The sequence below is a fragment of the Fringilla coelebs genome (genome assembly GCF_963513975.1).
Source record: "Fringilla coelebs genome assembly, chromosome: 1".
NCBI lineage: Eukaryota > Metazoa > Chordata > Aves > Passeriformes > Fringillidae > Fringilla > Fringilla coelebs.
Genome location: NC_140028.1, coordinates 8,701,144 through 8,722,664, shown reverse-complemented (window position 1 = coordinate 8,722,664; position 21,521 = coordinate 8,701,144). Strand labels below are relative to the sequence as shown.

Sequence of the window (21,521 nt, the reverse complement as noted above, 5' to 3'; positions counted from 1 at the left end):
GGGTTTTCATTTGATTGGGGTTTTTCTTAGTGGAATGAGTAATGCTGGCTGCTTCATTGTACTGTCAGATTTGAGATGAGAACAGCAAACAAGGGTTACTAGCAAAACATGTGGCAATTCATGAAATAAAGTGCAGATTAAGAGGACTCTGTTTTTATCCTGTTTCAAAATAAAATAAGTTATTAGGGACTGGCAAGAATTGAGAAGTGATTCTACCTTGTTTTTCCAGGAGATAAAAGCTTTGTCTCTGTGTTCCCCAAGAAGATAAGACTGCTCCAGTTTGTGTGCAGGAAACAATCCTGGCTTTCAGGCTTATTTTTTGTAACAAGTTAATTTCCTTGTTATTTTTCTCACTGCTGATAACTTAAAAAGTTATTGTGGAGTGAAAATGGGGCATGTATTTTGTCTACGGAGAATTAACAGGATGAAAAAATTCTTTCAAAGTCAAAGTGCTTGTCCTTTTATATACCAGCAGTGGTTAAAAGTGAAGTGCAGCATAAAAAATGTGTCAAATTCGAGTCAGAATCAGTTTTCTGTGAGGATGCCACTGTATAGTGCAGAGTGCTGACAGCAGCACTCTGATACTGAAATTTCCTTCAAATGTCTTTCTGTAGGCCTAATATGTGTTTCTAGGACAATGTAACCTTTATAATTGGGAATTTTGCCCTTGTGAGAGCTTTTTCTCTTGTCCAAATGTTTTTGTTGTAAACTGTGAGTAAAATAAAAGTTGCAAGCTATTTATGTGATGCTACATATTTTGTGTACTTTGCTGTATTTTTTCTGCCTTGATATCTTACTTGGAAATACTTAAATGATAAAATATTATTTGTCAAATGAGATTTCTTTGAACTATTATACCAGCAATTAATAAGAGGTGTGTCCAAGATATCAAGTAAATTAACTGAGTCATTTTGATCTGACTAGACAACTAGAGCACTTAATTTTGAATGCCTTGTTTAGGCTAAGCTGCTTTAAATTGTTTACTTTTTATTTCAGGTAAAAAGAAAGAAAAAGAAAAGGAGAAAAAGGAAAAAAAGGAAAAAGATCATAAACCAAAACAGAAAAAGAAGAAGAAAAAAAAGAAGAAATCAAAACAGCATGGTAAGTTCAATTTATATTTTTTTAACGTAAGTAAAACCACACAGTGTATTTCTATCATTAAATAGTAAAACTTGTTTGTAAACAGTATGAATGTAAAATTCTAGAAATGTCCAAGAGTAATTTTTAGCCTTAAATATGAAAAGGACACTTGGGACTTCTTTTATTTCTTGCATTTATAGCCTGTCTCTCTCTATGTGATTGACACACATATTTCACAGCTTTTTTTTCCTTCTTCAAAAAGATATGCTTATTGTTTTCATGTCTTTAAATTCTTCATTTGAAGCTCTGTATACATGTCATACCTATTTTGCTTGGACAGTAAAATCATTCTAGTGTCTAGTTTGTTGCTGCATTTCAGTGGATTGCTGTATGCAATGCACTCCCTCTTTAACAGTTAACCCTTCACAGTTGAGGTTGGTGTCTCTGTTATAACAGCCTTGTCTGTTGCCTTGGCAAATGGGGATTATATTTTGTGGGTTATTTGTTTCTCTGTCCAAAATTTGTGCTATAACATGAAAATGCTTCCAGATCATGCAGTGCTTTAGTGTGAAGTGCAGTATTGTAGGTTTTGTGTACTTCATCATCCTTATACTGGAGTAATATAATTTTAAGCTATAAACTTCAAATGCTTATCTACTTAAAAATCATTGGGAGCTTCTTACTTGCACTCAGAAGGCATCTAAGTATTTGCAAGAAGACACTAGGTAACAACATGATAGTAACATGAAAATGCTAGGTATGTGTCCAGTATTGTTCTTTGGTTTTATCTTTTTGGGGTCATAAGGTGGTTTGTTGTGGGCTGGGGTTTTCTATTTCTTTTTTTGTCTTTTTATTCCTTTGGTCTTTTTGCCAGCTTGTCTTGAAACTAAGAAGCTTAGCAGAGGTACCGTGATTAGGTTCCAATTTCTAGGAGCCTTATCCAGTGTTTGTAAATATGAGAAGAAAATATGCCCAGTGTCTCAACAAATAGAAATCTTAAATCCAGATGCAAAAAGCAGTTCGCATAAAATTTTAATGTTTTATTCTTTGCAAATTCATCTTGTGAAAATCCGGGTTTAACAATCCAAACATATTCAGTTTGGACTTTTTTTAACTGGGGAAAAAATTTGAAATACTCCAGTGGATTCTGACTCCTGAAAAAGCCCATCTGTCAAAAGAAATAGGACTCTCTCCAGGACTAGGTCACTCTACTCCAGATGTGGACAAAAGTGTAAAGGTGTGAGGCAGTCTCCTTTTGTTTCAAATAAAGAAGAGGGATCAGGTACATTGTGTGCCCCAGGTAAGTTTTGAACAAGGCTTTAAGACAGAACAAAAACCCCAGCAAAGACTGGTTTTGTTCTCCAAGTGTGTGCATGGCTTGTGATGGCATAAAGCCCATGTGTAACAGAAAGTAGCAGTGCCTGTTATTCTTGCTGCTCTGTTGCAGGGAGGTTGACAGCCATGCAGGTGAAGTAATCAACTCAGCTGCTCCTTGAGTTCACTACAGTGCATACACTTGGGAAATGCTGGAGTTGCTGTGCTTTGGACAGAGACAGTAAAGAGGAAGGTGGCTTCATGGAAGATGATCTAGGAGAGAAGAACCCATAGCAGGAAAACTAGTGATAGGTGGGAGCAGGAATGCTTCCTACAGAAGGATGGAAGTGCAGTAATCTGATCACTTGATTATATTTGAAGTACTAATTTTTCAGAGTAGTAAATGGGTAGCTACTCCTAATTACTGATTGAAGCCATGGGCATGCTTGGTTAGGTCCAGAGAAAGGCCACAATGATGATCAGAGGGGTGGAAAACTTCCCCTGAGAGAAGAGGCTGAGAGCCTGTTTAGGCTCTCTTATACAAAAGAGAATGCTGGGGAAAGACCTTATAGCAGACTTGTAGTATTTTGCAGGAGACCTACAGAAGGGTTTGGGAAGGACTCCTGAGCAGGGAGTGTGGTGGTAGGACAAGGGGTAGCAGTTTTAAACTGAAAGAGGGTAGATGTAAATTAGTTTAGATTAGATATTCAGAAGAAATTCTTTTCTGTGGAGGTGGTGAGCCACTGGAATGGGTTGCCCAGGAATTGTCTATGTCCCATCCTGGGAAGTGTTGAAAGCCCGATTGAATGGGCCTCTGAAAAACCTGGTCCACTGGAAGGTGGGGCGGGAACAGGATGATCTTTAAGGTCCCTTCCAATCCTAACTGTTCAATGATTTGCAATTACATGACTTTCCTAGGACAGTCTCTTCGGTCATTATGATTAGGGACAGTCAAATGTGTTTGTAATGTGTTAGAGTGTTGCAATTTGCATCTTTTCCTCTAACAAACTATGCTGGTTATCAAGACAAATGTCAGTACCGCTGTGTGACCAGAAGGCAGAAACACATGATGTTGTCTGTGCTTGTGTGTGTGCTGTGACAGCCTCACCCTGCTTGTCTCTCTGGCTGAGCAGGAAGATAATACAGAGGTGTGTAAGTACAGTGGGGATTTCTGCAGCAGGTGGGCTCAGACACTGTCTGCCCAGTAGCTCCTCTGGATCCCAGTGTTTCCAATTTCTGTGCCTGCAGATATGAGCTCATGGAGCAGCAGCCCCACTGCAGTACAGACAGTCTCACTTCCATGTGCATTCTCACATCCTCCCAGTGTTGGCCATGACTCCCTGGGTCCCTAGAGCCCCCCAACCCAGCTTTCCTGCTTAGATCAGACACTTGGACTAGCTACAGGTGCTGTAGCATGAGCTCATGGGCCTCTGTGACCAGAGATCCATGGCATGGAGCACTGTTGTCACTGCAGTCTCTCTTGAGTGCTGGCACCACAGACACGTGGACCCTTCGACCTGCAGGGCTACTCCATTTGCTGGCACACAGAACATGTACTTGAACCCTGAATGGAGAGCCCCTTCCCTAGGTAAGAGATGGAAATGAGGTTTAATAAAAGGTACAGAATAGTTGGGGTTGGAAGAGACCTCTGGAGGTGCTGTGGTCAAACCCCCTTGTCCTGGTTGCCCAGGGTTATATCCAGACAGCTTTTCAGTGGCTCCAAGGAGGGAGACTTAAAAACCTCTGCCAGCAGAGGCTGGATGCAGGGCCTGGCCATGCAAGTGTACTGACCACAAAACTTTATGCATATGTGGCTTTTTTTAGTCCTGTTATTCCCGTGTTCTGTCCATAATTGTTCCCCAAATCACTTCAGTCCATCCGTTTTCCCCACCTTTATTTTCTTCTCCAAATATTTCATAAAGTCATTCATAAACCCAAAATTATTTTCCCCCATATCCCATAGTGTCCTCCATTGGTGACCCCCAGGCTGCAACTGCGCTTAGTCCAGGAAATGATCCAGAGAGCTGCCATGGGTAACACATCCTGATGGGTTTCATGCAGTGGAGGTGATGGCACTGCAGGGAAAGTCTGAGAGGGGCCTGGCCAGGGGGTGTTTGTTGTTTGCCTGCTCATCCTCCCCCTTTGGCCTGTGTATGTATACTCTTCTGGGATGCTCCCTATCCCATCCCAGGACCTGCTGGCCCATTGCTGTCTCCTGACACAGGCCTGGGAACATACAAAGACAATTTCCGTTGGGCTCCCTGTGCTCCTCTGCAGGGGTGCTGACAAGCTTTCTTCACTTGAAGTGGCAGGGTCATCTGTGGTTGCTTCTAGGTAGCAATGCTGGTAGTGCTGCAAGCAGACTTAAGGTGAAAGGGAGGCCAGCCACCAGCAGCATCTCTAAGGATAGCAGATGGTGCAGGATGAATTGTGGAAAAAAGAAGACTGCATTAATATTCTAAGAAAAATTACTTTTCTGTACATTCAGAGATGGTGGAGTTGCAATTGGTGATGCTTATCTATCAAACCTGATTGTTTCTTACTGGAAATTTTCTAATACAATGTTACAAAGAGCTTTTGCTATTTCTTATTTACAGTTTCATCATCCTGATACATCAGCATCGATAGTCTTTGCTTGTCAACATAATGCTGCAGTAAAATCTAAACACTTGGCTTTTTTTTGCATTTGTTATAAATTTTACTTTTGTAAGAATGACTTCTTTCAACATTTCAGATTACTCAGATTATGAAGACAGCTCTGTTGAATTCCTGGACCGGTGCTCCTCTCCCTTAACGCGCTCCTCGGGCAGCTCTCTGACCTTGCGCAGTATGTTCTCAGAGAAGAACACCTCATACCAGTATCCAAGAGCCATCCTGTCTGTTGACCTTAGTGGAGAAAGTAGGTTGAATGAACAGCAAATTTCAGTTAAGAAAGAGAATTTCAAAGGAAATAATGTGGTTTATGTTTGGGATTGTAGCTATAAATATGGTGACTGATTTATCCTTCATCTATTTAAATCAAAAAGCTTGCACTCCTCAAGCTGTTCTACATTGCGCTTTGGTTAAGTGTTGCTACTCTGCATCTGAGGAGAGCATGTTAAAGGTAATTTGCAGAATTCATCTTGAAATCTCATGTATCAGCAGTGTGTTTGAGAGTGATTTTTGTTGCTAGTGCAGATTAAGATTTTTACCTGTTGAAGCTCCCTGTATTTCTTTCCATTATTATGTCTCTCCACACACAGTTTCACATGTATTTATTTCTATTAGACCTTTCAGATGTGGAGTTCTTGGATGATTCTTCCACAGAGAGTTTGTTACTTAGTGGTGATGAATACAATCAGGATTTTGATTCAACTAACTTTGAAGAGTCTCAGGATGAAGATGATGCTCTCAATGAAATTGTTAGATGCATTTGTGAACTTGATGAAGAAAATGGCTTTATGATTCAGGTAAAGAAGTTTGGTGTGTGGAGTTACATTTTCCATGTGAATGTTTTGCTTGTGAAGGTGCCCTTTTGATGTGTCACAGACTGGAATTATGTAGAGAGCTGTACATAAGTGAACAAGAACAAAATATTTCTTGGTTCTGCACTTGGTTTGGCTCTGTTCAGTGGATGCAGAGATGTTTCTCTAGGATGGGGTTTCTGTAGCAATTTGATACATAGGACAAATTGCTGGGTAACCTTTTTCTTTATAGCCAGTTGATAAATTTGGAATAAAGTATCCTCAGCTACACACAAACCATTCTGCTTCTGTTCCCCAGACCATCCTGATTTTATGAGCCCTCCTGGTTTGGCCCTTGTGCTTTGCAGTACCACTTGTAGAAACCTCTCTGCTCACTGTAAATGTCCCTCCTCTGTGTGCAGCATGTCTCCTCTGCAGACTCTAAATACTCTCAGTACTGTGAGGTGGGTTTCATCTTTAGAACAGCACTTCTCACACTGGGCATTACTACTAGGTTTTAGAAACTGCTGAGAATTTACATCTCAACTTGGTATAGATAAAAGGGAAGAAGAGTATACTGTGTCTGCACAGCATTCAGGTGTTGATAGATTGCAGCTCCTGCTGCTTATTACTTTGTAGTCCAATGAGAGGAGTGCATTTCCCATCTATGAGTAATTTCAAGTATTTTTTCTCAAGCAATTTATAATGCAGTGATTAAATCAGATGCAAGAAACAGTAAGGAAGAACTCAGTTGTCAACAACTTTAAAAAGGTCATGAACCTCCTGTGTTTTTTACCCCCATTCAAAATCAGGTTTGTATTCAATTTCTACTGTGGTACAGTTCCAGCTGATAGTATGGAGCTCTTTAGTCAAGATTTAAAGGAAACAAGTAGAGCTGTCATGTGTTAGTGGACTCACTGTTCTGGAACTGACAGAGCCCTGGAAATGAAGGGCACACAGGCTGTCCTGGGGAGCAGACTAACAGGCTGTGCTGTGCTGGAGGAACTGAGCAGTTCAGCTGTGGTAACAATGTGGAAAAATGGACTGGTGTAACACTCTTTTGAGACAGGAGGGGACACGGTGGCTGTAGTGACAGGAGAAAAGGTGACTTCAGTGTCTTGAACAGGTTGGTGCTCAAAGGCATGTCAAAGCAAAGAAGAAAGATTTTCAGCAGTCAGACAGCAGATATTTAAAACACTGGCAAGCACAGAGTTGAGAAAGGGAAGTATCTTTATAAGAGGCAGTTTTTGCCTGTTTTTGAAGTCCAGTGGCAGCCTGGTTTTTCCTCTTCATGCTTGTCTCACTGAGAGCAACCAGTTTGCTGTTTCTAGGCTCTCATGTCTTATCACTTCTATTTTGCTCTCCTATTCTCTTGTTTCTCCTCTTTCATTTTCTCTTAATTTTCTTTTTCTTTTAGATTTTCCATTGGTGCGATATTAAAAGCACATCTTTCTAGCGCACTGGAGAGATGCTTTGTAAATATAAATAATTAAACTGAAGAGTTTTCTACTTTTCACTGTTATGCTGTAATGTATTACATTATCTTTCTACTTTACTATAATATTATACTCCTGTCTTATGTTTCACTACTAAATATGTAGGTGCTAAAATACTGAATGTTGCAATAAAATACTATTTAATATTACATCTTCAGTTTCTTTTTTTTTTCTTCAGTCTGGAGTTTGTGGTTGAGGTAACTTTCAGATCTAGAACTCTTTTTTTTTAGCTTGATGTCTTTGTCTACCCAAACACAAATTGCCCAACTAAAATAATCTTGCTCAAGCCAGCTATTTAAATTAAAGTGCTGTTCTCTGCATTTTGATGATTCAAGAAGTAGCTTCTGGGTTTTTGCATCTACTTGTCTCAGTTTTAGTTTTGCTTTTGTTGTGTTTTTTTCTGATGTCAGTGTGAAGAATGCTTGTGTTGGCAGCACAGTGTATGCATGGGACTGTTGGAGGACAGCATTCCAGAGCAGTACATCTGTTACATCTGCAGAGATCCACCAGGTATGGATAAACCACCTTTATCTGCAGCCCTGCTTGGGATTTTTGAGCAAAGATGTTATGAATTTGCTTAAATTGTTCAAGCTTTGTCTGTTTTGTGTTACATGTGATGCTTCTTTGGGGCAAGTGATTCTAAGTTTGGCTCTGAGCAGAAACTCTGCTTTTGTCTTAGTAGCATCATGGTCAGCTATGCTAGATCTTACCCATGAACACAGTTACCATTGTTTTATTTGCTGAAACTTAATTTCCCCTAAACCTTAGCACTTTTTTATGTCAGTGTAGTCTGGAAAGCCTTTCTAAAGAAATAATTTTTGTTCAGGGATCTGTTTTGCCAATACTTGGAATCACATTTGTTCATTTAAATATTTTCTTAGAGGAAAAGGACTCAGTACCACAGTACACTCAAACATGCTGTGAATGGCATTTCATAGTAATTGCAATTTTATAATGTTTTCATTAGCCCAGAACTGTGTAAAAGTGTGGAACTGAATTTTTAAAATACAGAAAATCCATTCCATCTTATAGTAAACAATAGTGCACAAACAGCATGTGTTGAATTTCAGATAGATCAAATTCATAAGAACTATGAAAACTTTACTTTTAAACTGAATACATTTGATTAGGAAGATGTTGATTTAAAAATTATTCTGTGATTAAACCCATTTTTCTTAACAGTTATATGGAGAAAAAGTAAAGAATTTTGAAGTTAGTTTTTTGTATTTTCTTCTGACAGTTGATACAAATGCACATACCTGTCCTGTGGTGAAATATCCAGCACTCCAGCTGTTTCAAAAGGGCAATGAGACTACAACCTCAAATTTACTGTCATTCTAAATTTAAGAAATGAAATATGAAAATTGTTTGCAGAGATTTTATTAGCTATTTTTGAGATGAAATATTAGGAAAGTAGAGCTGGTTCCATATGTCCCAGTGTGAATCAAAACTGGTGGTAGAGAGTCTTGTCTGATAGTTCTGTGTGGTGTCTCTTTGAGCAGCCCAGCTTCTTCTTACTAAACCCAGCTAATTTGTCTTGTGCTCTTTCCCTGCACTGTATTAGGTACTTCGTTTTCCCCTGCTATGCAGAGTCTGTGTCCCTAATTTTTATCTTCTCTCCCTTCCTAACCATTACTTCTTTTCTTTCTATGTCAGGAGAAAAAAGTCATTCTCAATGTCAGTATTTTAAAGTGTATTGGGATAATGGGCAAAAAGGAGATAGACAGGGTATTCTCCTGAAAGGTATGAAGGGCTTCCATCAACCCGTTCTTTGTTCTGTCTATGATGATAGTATGATTTGAAATCGACTGTAAGATATTGTCAGTCCGTCTGGGTGCCTTGTTGTAAACAATAACATTGCAATAATTAGCATTATGCATTTCTAGTTTTGGGTGGGCATTTTGGTTTTGTTTTGTTATGGATTTTTTTTAAAATTTGTTTGGGATTTTTAGTAGTTATTTAGCCACTGTAGAAGCCTTAGCTAAATACTCATTCCTGCTGGATGGATTAAGACATAGCAGGGGAGACCTGAGGCCCACATACATCAATGCCTTCTCTACAAGTCTGGTGAAAGGCACCTCAAAGGGGAGTGTAAGAGCTCTGCTGTCAGATAACTTTGAAATATCTGCTTTTCCTGAAGCCTTTTCTTGGCTACTAATAAATGGATAATGACTTCCGTTTTGAAGCAAAACATTTGTCTTTTAGAAACAAACTGAGTGTTTTGGATATATCCATATAAAATCCACTCTAATATTTCTCTTGATAACTTAGGCTTGCTTTTTTTTTTTTTAAATGTAAGTTTGACTGCTTAGCTAAATAAAATGTCAATGTAATTTTTTTTTGTGATTTTTATTTTGATAACAGCATAGATCTTAATATCATATAGTTTGATTGCAAAAGTGATTAGATTTTAATTTCAAATGCCATTTAGAGGGGTCTTGAGGTTTCAGGCTGATTTTCTTTCTCATAAGTTTTGACTTTCTTCTTAATCCACAAAAAATAAATTCGTATATTTTAAGAGCAAAATCCTGAGTCATCCTTTCATGGATGTTAGGAGATATTTAGGCAAGTACAGCACATAAATATAGCACTCTAGTTGTAAACATATTTCTGCTGTGGCTTTAGATGTCCCTCAATTTCTTTATTGCTTACCCCAGGACAGAGGTGGAGTGCCAAATATCTTTATGACAAAGAGTGGCTGAACAATGGACACATGTGTGGATTATCATTTTTGAAAGAGAACTACTCTCATCTTAATGCCAAAAAGATCGTGTCAACACATCACCTACTGGCAGATGTATATGGGGTAACTGAAATTCTGCATGGACTGCAGCTGAAGATTGGGATACTGAAGTAGGTATCACTCCAGGCTTTATTTTCCAGCTGTATATATTCAGGTAGCAAAGACTACCATTATTCCATTTGCATTTTTCTCTCACATTAAAGTTCTTTCTTGTATAATATTTTAAATAATTCAAGTGCAAGATGTGCAGTACTCTCAGCTTCAGCAGGAGCTAGGTGTTCAGCACCCAGGCAGCTCTGGTCTGTTGAGATTATTGGTGATTTTTTTGGTAAATTTTGTGTTAAAGGGACATTTTGGATTGATCTTAAATTGATGAATAACTTAGGAATTCTTTTAGTTTGAAAATGGTGCTTTTCAGTAGTTAATATCTAGGAGAATTGGATGCTTAATAGTTCAGTCCTCTAAGTGCACTAAGTTCTCTATAACTTGCTTTTTTTCCTCCCCTTCATTGCAGAAATAAACATCACCCAGACCTTCATCTCTGGGCTTATTCAGGGATGAGAAAAGAACAAGAACAAAGAACTCTTGGGGTAGAGAAAAAGTTAGTGACTTTGCAGGATGCTGTTAATCCAGCTGAAAGGACGTGTCATAGTCAAAACCATAAAGAGCCACCCAGTATACCCCAGAAGATGGAAGAAACATACATCACAAGTGAGCACAGTTACCAAAAACCACAGAGTTTTAGTCATGACTACAAAGCAGTCACTGACCCTATGAGCTCAGATGATGAAGACACAAGTAGCTTTGAGGAAGATCAGGAATATCACACAGAGAATAAAAACTGTTTACAATATTCTTTTAAAGATGGTGGCATGAATGAGCAGGTAAGTATCATTCTTCATCTGGGAAATTTTATTTGGAAAAGTACGTTCAGTTTTATCAGACTGAAGTACATACAGGTATTTAAAAATCTTTATTGCTGTAAGTCAACATATTTATTAAATAAGTCATTAGAAGTCACTAGAAGCAAACTTGGATCACTGAAATTGTTCCAGGTGAAGGATGTTCACATCAGCTGGTGTATGAAATAGAAGGTATGGTTTAAGGTATTGCATATACTAAACAAGCCTTCTCAATCCAATGTTTTGAGAGAAAGGAAACCCCATTCTTAAAATGCAGGGTCTTGGAACAGAATTGACATGGTTTTTACAAGGTGAGGAGAATGGGACAGGTTTCCCTTTTCTCTCAGTTTGGTTATCTACATGTGTTAGACGGTTTTGGTTATTGTTTTTTAAACCAAGGCTTTTTTAGTAGTGTTTATTTTTGTGCTGTATTCTTCTTTTAATAGCAGTGCTACCTAGAATGCCATCCATTTACTGACCAACTAATTTCACCTCATGTGCAACTGCTTTTCAGTCTTCTATATTGCATATTTCTTCTAATGAAATATTTTTAGTCAGGATTATATTTGCTGTTTAAACATCTCTCATTTTTACATTAATTGTTTGAATCCATTATTTGGTAGAAAAGGTCTGAAACTTGTTCATCTGGTTGTAGTGAACAGTTCTCAGAGCAAAAACCAAAGAGAACCAAACCCTTCTGTTTTCTGCAATACCAGCTGTGTGAGTAGAAATCACCCAACTGATCCCCCTTTAGAAGTACAGTTTCTGGTGTGGAAGAAATGAGTATGATACATATTTTTTCTTTTTAATTTTAGTTCTAAATGTGGCATGTAAGCTCTATAGTCTGAATGGGGAATTTTAGGCTCATTCTAATTAAAAATACCTGTTTCTCTGCTAAATTTGCTACATTGCAAACTATATTCAGATTTCTAGTAAGGAGACATGCAGCAGTGTCAAATACTTTTGCCTTCCAAGAGTAGTTTAAATTGTCATTTAGTTTAAACAGTATAAAAAATATAAAGATATTTAGAATTAAAGAAAAATATGCATGAGCAGTTAAACAAAACTAATATTTCCTTCAGAGGTTCAAACATATATCTAAAAAGCTGGGTGCTCTCTGTTTGGCACTGGCCCAAACAGATCTCTTCTTGGTTTAAGAGTGTTCTTTCCTTTGGGGACACCTTGATCACCTTTCCAGTAGTCAGCCTTGATACTAAAGTAAGGCCTTCTGCCTGAACATGGTAGGCATGGAAAAGGTCTTCTTGGTTTCTCCATAAACCTGTTTGCACTTACCTTAGAACTGACATCAAAGGACCATTTTTGAATCATCTGACTTCTCTCTAAGGTGCCTTTTCTCCTTTCCTTGTCAGAGTTTGATTGGGGCTTTGAATCTTCCTTTCTAGCATCTTTCAGAGCCTTTTAATATTCTGGTTTTTGACACTGTTTTGTTTTACCCTAATCTTCAGTTCTGCTACATAATTCCATTTCTCTTACAAACCGTGTTTGGATAAACTGTTTTTAAGTCCCTTTTTGGGCCATGCTTTATCTTTAAAATTGTATTTAGTTTCCTTGGTTTTGCTTCTGAAAGCACAAGACTTCCCCACCTGAACCTCCTGTTATTTCTTGTCCATGAGCTGCATCCTTAACTCTTCTCTTGACATCCCTGCCTGGTTACCTACATTGATCTCATAGGTTAGAGGAGAACCTGTTGGATTTTGTGGGTTTTTTTCAAGGAGCCATTTGAATAAATATAGAGGTCATTAGAAGGAAAAAAACAAACCAACATTTATGATGTTATTTAGATATTCAGTTCCTTAGCTTTGAAATTTTCTCTATCTTGCTGAAGCAGGCTGAAAGATGATTTTGCTTTTAGAATTATGGACTTGGATCCTTTTACAGCAAGGGAAAAATTACATTCCTGTAGTTTTGGAAAGGGTCTGAAAATTATAAGGAATACATAATTTCTTACTTATATTGGAAATATTTTTCATAAGATTATGAAAAGTTTGATTACTGAAAACACTGTGGAAGCAAACCTGATGCCTTCAGAGAAGGGATTTTAAATATCATAAAGGCATCAAAACTCTCATACCTTTTAAATAAAATCTATATCTGATACATAATTTTAACTTCTTTATTGAACATTATGAATATTAACAGTGCTTGTCCCATCTGAGTTGCTGATAAAGCTGCCTGCTGGTCAGTCAGAGTTTTATTGGTTTGGTTGGTGTTTTTTAATTGATTTTAAGTCTTATAATGAAAGTTGGGTTTTTTTGCTTAAGTTGTATCATAAAACCCTTCAGTTCTTGTTTTCTTCTTTTACCTCTCTTCTCATGCTTCCTATACTTGACTGGAGAAAAAATATCTTAATAGCAGACCTAACACCATTTGTTTTCTTATGTGGAAAATTAGCTGAGCTCTTCACAGAAGTGTGTTAATACAATTAAAGTCATTCTTTGCTCTGGCATTTGGCATGAACTGACACTGGGTGAGCACATCTATCTGGCATTCTAGTCCTTAAAGTAAAATCTTCAATAGTGAAAGAACTTCATTGGGTAGGAAGTCATAGTGGATATAAAATGGAAGCTGTTAATCATCCTAATTACCTGAGATGCTGAGTATTTTCAACTCATAAAATCTGATCTTCTTCCACTCAGTAGCTGAAACATCAAATATAGAAAGATTAGGAGCTTGTGTATTAACTCTGGCATGCTGTGAAGGTACTAATTATATTGCAGAAGTCAATCTTCCTCAGATACTCAGATGTTTGCATAACTCCACATGTTACTATAACTGTCCTAAACATGTTCAGTTCTACCCCAGACTTGTGCCTGGAAGGTAGGTGGGGTAATAGCAGGTAGGAAGTTTTGTCTTAATCAGCCAGCAGAACAGATTGCTCAGAGAGGATGTGAAGTCTCTCCCCTCACTGGAAATACTCCAGAACCATCTGGACACAGTCCTGTGCCATGTGCTCTGGGATGACCCTCTGGGACGAGGTGATCCACTGTGGTCCCTTCCAAGCTGACCCATTCTGGAATTCTGTGAAATAGGATGTCCAGCTTATTTGTGCACAGTAGTGACTGTTGACATCTTAGATACTTCTGCATTGTGGAGAATTTTCCATGGAAACAAACCTTAGGATTTTGCTCATTCTTGGTGGCAGTAGACCCATGCAGTTCAGCACTCTATGATTTAAGTTGCTATTTACATAAAAAGGGCACATAAGTACAATCTGTTTTACTGCATTGAAGAAAGCATTTGAACTGGTAAGCTTCAGTGTTAGGGAAATGAGGCAAAAGGTATAGATGCTTACTTATGTGGAATCTGCATTTTGTTTAGGTTAGTCTATTGGTGTGTCATAGTATGTGGCTTTCTGAGTAAGCTTTTTGTTGTGTATACAGAAGTACAATTTTAAGCCAGCAGAGTTTATCATGTGACTCAAATGTTGAAATCAACACCAGAAATTAAAACAAAGAAAAAAAATCTTAAATGGCAATTTTTTTCTTTCTGTTGCCCCTGTGAAGAATTCTGCTGAAGGAAACACTGTGTTTGTTTGTAATGAAAGAAAAGGCTCAGAAGAACAAGTGGACACACATCTTCAATGGCAGCTAAATCTCCTCACCCATATAGAGAATGTACAGAATGAAGTCACCAGCAGAATGGACCTGATTGAAAAAGAAGTTGATGGTAACTGCATTGCCAGATTACTTATTGATGTACCTGTAGCAGCATCTCTCTTAACTAATGTGTTCAAAGTGATCTGAGGCACTGAGGATGGATTTTTAAGTATTGTGTTCAAATTTGGGTCCCAGAATTATAAGCAGAGCTTGTACCCTTGGTCTCCTCAACCCCCTTCCTCAAGTTTTCAATGCCCAATAAAGTACATTAAACACTCAGGCTCAGACTTCAGAAAGCTTAGATAACTTGTCTAGTCTTTGTCCAAATATCCTAAAGTTGATGGCTTTTTCTACACCTGGAGTGGTTTTTGCCTGATTGTTCTAGTAATTGACAATATGTAGGGGGAAAAAAAGGTGTTTATTGTGCCTTCAACTTTTTTTTTTCCTTATTAGTAAGCAAGTGGTTTTATGAAGACAATTCAGTCTTCATGGGACAACTTGAATGAAATTGTATTGTATGAGAATATTGTAGCACACAAGTGTCTGTGACTTGCCAGTCATAGAAACTAGTAATTAAGGGAGCTTGTAGTCTAATTCTAGGGCTCCTTAATTAGTCTTTTAACAAATAAAGTTGTCTTATTTCTATTTGCAGTTTTACTTCCAGTATCGCTGCTTTTCCTAGATTCAGTGTTTCTAAACTAATAGGATTGACCTTTTCCCTACTCTGTTTCTACAAGCAGAGAAATTCCTCAAAAACATTTGTTAAAGATTGGAAAACCATTCTGTGATCTGGACCTTGTCCACAGGAGCCTGTTAAAGTGGCAGAAGCAAATCTTGTGTTTAAGGGTTGCATTTTCTGTTTCAGAACTTTAAGAGTAGACCATGAACTGAAGTTGCTTTTATGTGTTGAGAGGGTAAATTGTGAGCCAAGGGTAAAATTTACTCCCAGATACCTTCAATCAAATCAGAAGTTTGGATTTTTCAAGAGAAATATGGGATTAGTTGGTGTTTTCCTAACAAAATTTCTTCTCTTGAGTAAAAATCACAGCCTCAGTGTATTTTCCCTTTTTTTGAAAGACAAAGTAAGAAAGAAAAGTTTAATTTTTATGGAAACTGTTTCTCAAAGAGTTACTCTAATCAACTTCTTCCTTTCCCTTCTGTAGTTTTAGAAAGCTGGCTTGATTTCACTGGAGAACTGGAACCACCAGATCCTCTGGCAAGATTGCCTCAGCTCAAGCGACGTATCAAACAGCTCTTAATCGACATGGGAAAAGTACAGCAAATAGCAACACTTTGCTCTGTATGACAAAAGGAAGAATATAGAAGTAAAAATAGGCTCTTTACAATGAATTTTCTTATTAGCCACAAGACTGACAGGAAGACAGCAAAAAGCTGAGCATTTATCTGGTTCTTTGCTGATTACATTAATAGGCTGAAGCTTTAGAAAGAAGAGAGGAAGTTTAGAGTCAGGAATCTGTTTTATTGAGAATATGAATATTCAATGTCCGGGCTTCAAAATTTATATATATATACTTAGACATGTCAATTTCTCAGGATTTTGACATGTTGAACAAGTAAATCCCCAGATACGAGAAAATCCCACAAACAAAAACTCTTCGAAGAGCAGTGCTACTATTTTGAAAACATTTCTAAATTAGCAAAATTCAGCCGACTAAAAATGCAATCCTCTTATCTTGCTAGTGAAAGATAGATACAGAGAGAGCTGTATCTTCTCTACAAGGAAGGTTTTTAGATTGTTTCTTTCTCTTACAAGTGTTCAGGAAAACAAACATACTAGCTTTGATTTTTGAAAAAAATTACTTGTCATGGTCTCCCTTTTAAAGTATTTTTTTAAAATAGAAATCCCTAGAACAGCACCCCTAGGCTCCTTTAAAACAGAAGTGGAAAATAGTGGTCAGATGTGCCAAATAATATTAAAATCACTGGGATGAGTTTAATTATGACTTAGGCGAAGGTTCTTTCCAAAGTCCTACTTGGTGCCAGCAGTCCATCCAAAATTGTATCTATATTTTTTTATGTTCTATAGCAGTGTTCAGGAATCAAGGTACAATTTTTGTCCTGGGTAGCTCTATTCTGATGTTGGCCCTCTGAAAACTTCACCATCCTCAGTGGGGATGAGGAATGACAAGAGCAGCAAAACTGCTTGTGGCTGTGGAAATTCTAAACCATTAGAGGCAAAAATCACAAGATACCTTATCCAAGTTGTTTTTATAAAATTTTTCAGCTTCAGTGAATGAAATGTCATGAAACCAAAGGCAACCTACTTGCTCTGTTAGCTCTTGCTGGATTTTGAGGCCAGGACTTCTCCTGTGCTGATAAGTTGCCGCTGTACCCAGTGCTACATCCGTGTCTGTGTGTGTATGTATATGTGCATAGCTATGTGTACATATATACATGCCATACACATTTCTATCCACACGTCTAGTTTTATTACCATAAACAACAAGAACTGGTGGTTCATATTACCTTTTAACAAGCAGTTTCTAAAATTGAAAATAATGTATGTACAGGTTTTGAAATTTGTAAAATATGACTGTTAAAAGGAGGCTATTTAACTGAGGACATTAAGATACTTGAACATTTTATGCCTCGTGTCTGTTTATCAGTTCTAGTTATCTGTATAAATGCATTTTAGAACCGATAGACAGTAAACTTGAATTTACCTTTTGATAAGAGTACAAGCCACTGTACATTCAAAAATTATTTAAATTTGCAAACACACTGTTCTATATGTAAGGTACTGTATGTAAAACTCTTTATTAAAACTATTCTGCATACTCTACATTTTCCACTTTTCTTCCTGATCTACATACAAATGTAAAAAAGAAGTGATTGTTATTATGTACAGACCATCAAAAAATCTTGGAATGCCTTTTAAGGACGCATACAACTGAAAAATGTGCCAAAGATGGATTATCTGGGAAAGACTTTGCAACCAGTGCATTGAACTTTCATGATAAAACCATTATTGAGAAAGAAAGCAGCGTGGCTGGTTCATTGCTAAAATAAACCTACCCTGACCTTTCCTCTCTGTCTGTCATACCTGAAGTGAGTTATCACTCCTGATGGCCAAAGCAAAATGTAAACCCCTTTTACAGAGTGATTGCTACCTAAAAAAGTCTTCCCACATCAAGCTTGTAGGAGACATCACAGAGATGCATGAAAACATGGAATTATGGAATGGTTGGCAACTCCATAATGCAGAAAGAACATTAGAGCTGTGGAGTTGTTGACATTTTATAGCAACTGTTAATAAATACTCTGTGTTATATAGATGATGCTTAAATAACTGCTTCAAACATGAATAGTTGAGTGACCTACTTGCTTTTGGATATGTGAGACGTTTCTATAGACTATTCACTTGCTGCATATCCTTGAATGTGGTACTGTGTGTACTGTATAAGAGAAGTGTAAATCCAGATGAATTACTTTGAAACAAAGTGGAGTGTATTTACAGAATTTATACAGCATACACTGTAGCAATATTATGCAATGTGTGTGCATGTGTGTGATGTAATATAATTGTAAATGTTACTGAAGGTGGAGGTGGACTTGGAGAGTTCAGGGGGGAGGACAGAGGTTTTATTCTTACTACAGAGATGGAGGAATGGTATCCTGAAAAGGAAATCCTAAGGTCAAAGTTGAAGTTGCCCTTGCAGCTTTAATGTGTCTTCTGTTTGTATGTGTAATAGCCTCTTAATTTACACAAAAATGTAATTTTACCCCTCAAAATCCTGCCTTGTTCAGGATGGACTGTGCTTACAAAAACAATCTGTTCAGTATTTTTTTTAATGTTCATTGTGTAGTCATGTATTATAAAAACTCTCCTGCAATCATTCATATCTTCTAAGAAATACAATCTCAGTGTCCGTACGGACCATGCTATGTATGCTACATCGTGTCCTGCTCCAGTGTTTGACAGACTTGTCTGAGTTTGCTTTCTCAAGTTGTGGTGCTGGTCTGTAACATGTGGACATTAGTTTCTGACCCCAGTTTCTCAAGTATTCAAAAGTTTGGGATGCTTTTGAAGTTTTTCTTTTAAACACAAGTCAAGTGCCATAAAAATGCTGTGTTTTGCACAGAATGTAGCCTACAGTTGATTGCTTTGCTCATGTACCAGTCAATCCCAGTGTGATCTGGCTCTTACCAGTATTTCTTCCTAGTTGGCCTTATCAAGAGAATCTTATTTCTGTAGGCATATTTTTCCATCTGTCTTCCTGCTTCCTCTCTAAATAAGCCAGGGATGTACACTCAGTCCATTTGCAGCATCATTTATCAGGGTGTGAATTGTGACTGCATTGTTTTGATGAAGGGGACAGACCCTCTCTGAGGGAAAAGTAGTAGATGGCAATGTAAGGACTGTTTGGTACGTGTGCACAGAAAGGCAAAATGTTTAAAATTGAAGCCGTCTGTCACTGAATAGGAGTTCTAAATAGTAGTAGACAAAAGGGAAACGCCATATTACAGAAGCCTCTTGTGATTTCACAGAGCTAAATGGCAAACTTTTGGAGCCTTTGAATGCCCAGCTTTTTGTCTGAGGTTTAGTTAGGGGTTTGCCTGTTTGCTTTTTTAATGGAGGTATCAGGGTGATTTCATTTCAAAGGCTGCTCCTACTTGTGACCATACCAGAGGCATCTACATCAGGAATTGTGTTTCAGTTGCAGTGATGGCAGGACAGCAGTATTGCAGTCATAAATGAGATGTGGTGTTGGTGCTGTGATCTGGTATGACATGATGGGGCTGCCACATTCTGGTTACAAAACAGACATACTTCAGGTCATATTGCAGGGAATATTGCTTCCTGATAACCCTTTTCTTGGGTAGCTGTAGGTTGAATAGTGCCCATATTTTGGATATTCTGGCCTTAGATGCATAGATCTTTGTTCAGCTGTGTAGTGATTTACAGTGGTAGAAGCCTGTCATTTTCTCTCAAATAGACAAAGAAGATGGGTTGCAATTTTCTGATAGATTTCCTGGGTTTTTGCTGGGTGGCAAAGAATTGAAACTGTTCTTCCAAGGGTGCAGTAATATTGTATGGCTGACAGCCACCTGTCTCTTTTAATTTTATCTCTGAGCTTCTACATGTGTTCATTATTCATTCTGCAGCTTGCATCTTTTTCTCCTTTCATTCTTCAGCTTTCTGCACTCTGGCTTCTGAGGTGCCTGGAGGGTGTCACTCCTTTGTTCTCATGCCCAGTTCTTCCTGGCTGCTGTGGGAAGCAGTCATGGGGAAAGGCCTCTTTGGCTCTTCTGTCCACAGCCTCGAGAGCATCCTGGGACTTGTGTACAGTTGGAGTGTGTGCACCATAATCAAAATCTCCAGGTGTTTTTGATGCCTTTCTTAAGTAAGCCTCCTCTGTCTTGTGCAATTGGTGATCTTCCTCTACTCCCATCTGGCTTCTAACTTAAATAGGCTTAAATTAATATTACAGCAAAACCCCTCTGGCACTGCTGGGCTCCAGCACTCCTTACCTAACTGAGGGCTGGGATGCAAAGGAGTCAGTCAAACATTACAGTAAAATTATAAAAGTATTTGATGTTGTAAACCACACTATTTTTCCTTTGTATTTAAAGGGAAGCTGTAACCATTTTTCTTCACTGGAGCTCTAAAGGCACAAAACAGATCCTGAACTGAACTGGAGCTTGGTGTAAAAATCAGCAAGTGGAGGATGGGCAGGACTCTGCAGGCAGGGGCTTCACAGCCAAAAGAGCAGTCAGGCTGTCCCAGCTGCCTTGCCCTGTTGTAGCTCTGAGGAGGTGCTGGTGTGGAAAGGGGGTGTGTGCAATGATGGCATTCATTTGCAAGCAGGATTGTTTAGAACACTGGAACTATAGGTTTTTGCTCTACTGCTTAAAAATGTTTCAGTATATGCACCTTAATTTTGGAGTGCTTATTAAAGTCAGAGGCTTAATCACTTTTGAAATACCTGTTGCTATTCTCACATTTTATTAGCTCACATTTTTTTTTCTATTGTACTGATTGCATATGGCTTGAGGTGAGGATTTTGCAGAGGCTGTTTGAAATGCTTCAGTAATGGTTTCTATTATACTTTGTTATGTCTTGGGCACTGGGTGTGGGGGGTCTGTCTTTAGCAATAAATATTATACACTATGTGTATATCTGTTTGTATATGGAAAACAAATACAGAGCATGTAACGATGGTGAAAATACACTGCACCGAGTGCAGACTGTGCATTTGGCAGCCATTCTGCACCACCCTGAACAACCCAAATGAAAAATTGGAGACCACATGGAGAAAATGAACTAGCATGAAAAATCATTCAGGACAGAAGTTCCCTTCCCTTACTCTGTGGGTGGGATAACTAAAGCTAGTTCAATTGCTGTTTGCTTCAAACAGCTGTCTTCCTTTCCTGAAAACTGGCCGAGCCTCCTGTGTTCAGCTGTAGCCACGTGCATCAGTGTATTGTCACTAAAGACTCTGAGAGGCAGCACTGCACTATGATTAAATCTTCTGTGAGAGAAGCAAAATACTTCCTTCTGTGATTTGTTTTTTATAATAGCAATAATGTTGACTGCATTCTAATACTCACAATAAAGGTCTGTTGAGATTGTTACGTGCCTGGGCTCCCTTTCCATGGACTTCTCTTCTGGTGAGCTAGTGATTGTTTGCATGTGTTTTAAAGCATTAGGGAATCTTCAGTTGGATGTTTAGCCTGTAGTCCTTGGGTTATGTGCAGTCATTGGTACTCACCTTTCTCCATTGCAAGGCTTGAGGGAATCTTCAGTTGTATTTTAGCCTGTAGGCAAATGATACAATCAGTAAATTATTCACAGTACTGAATTACCTAATGTATGTGGCAAAGTAATTAGAAGATATCTCTGTTCTTGGACTGTTTTGGTGTTTTAACAATTTCAGGGTTTGAGTTTTGCAATACACTTTATT

At 38.1% G+C, this 21,521-nt stretch overlaps 1 protein-coding gene across 4 annotated transcripts in view; it reads left to right on the top strand.

Moving 5' to 3' along the window:
* The window catches only part of PHF20L1 (PHD finger protein 20 like 1), a gene marked incomplete at its 3' end in the record, with an annotated part of 57,368 nt that extends 36,081 nt beyond the window's left edge, over positions 1–21,287 (top strand). For all 4 annotated transcript variants that reach the window (XM_084220519.1, XM_084220521.1, XM_084220520.1 and 1 more), the window contains 8 exons: positions 997–1,101; positions 5,129–5,293; positions 5,662–5,843; positions 7,744–7,843; positions 9,991–10,186; positions 10,591–10,960; positions 14,503–14,665; positions 15,759–21,287. In XM_084220519.1, coding sequence (XP_084076645.1) covers positions 997–1,101; positions 5,129–5,293; positions 5,662–5,843; positions 7,744–7,843; positions 9,991–10,186; positions 10,591–10,960; positions 14,503–14,665; positions 15,759–15,901 — 1,424 coding nt within the window. The remainder of the gene's footprint in view (positions 1–996; positions 1,102–5,128; positions 5,294–5,661; positions 5,844–7,743; positions 7,844–9,990; positions 10,187–10,590; positions 10,961–14,502; positions 14,666–15,758) is intronic.
* Between the last annotated feature and the right edge of the window lie 234 nt (positions 21,288–21,521).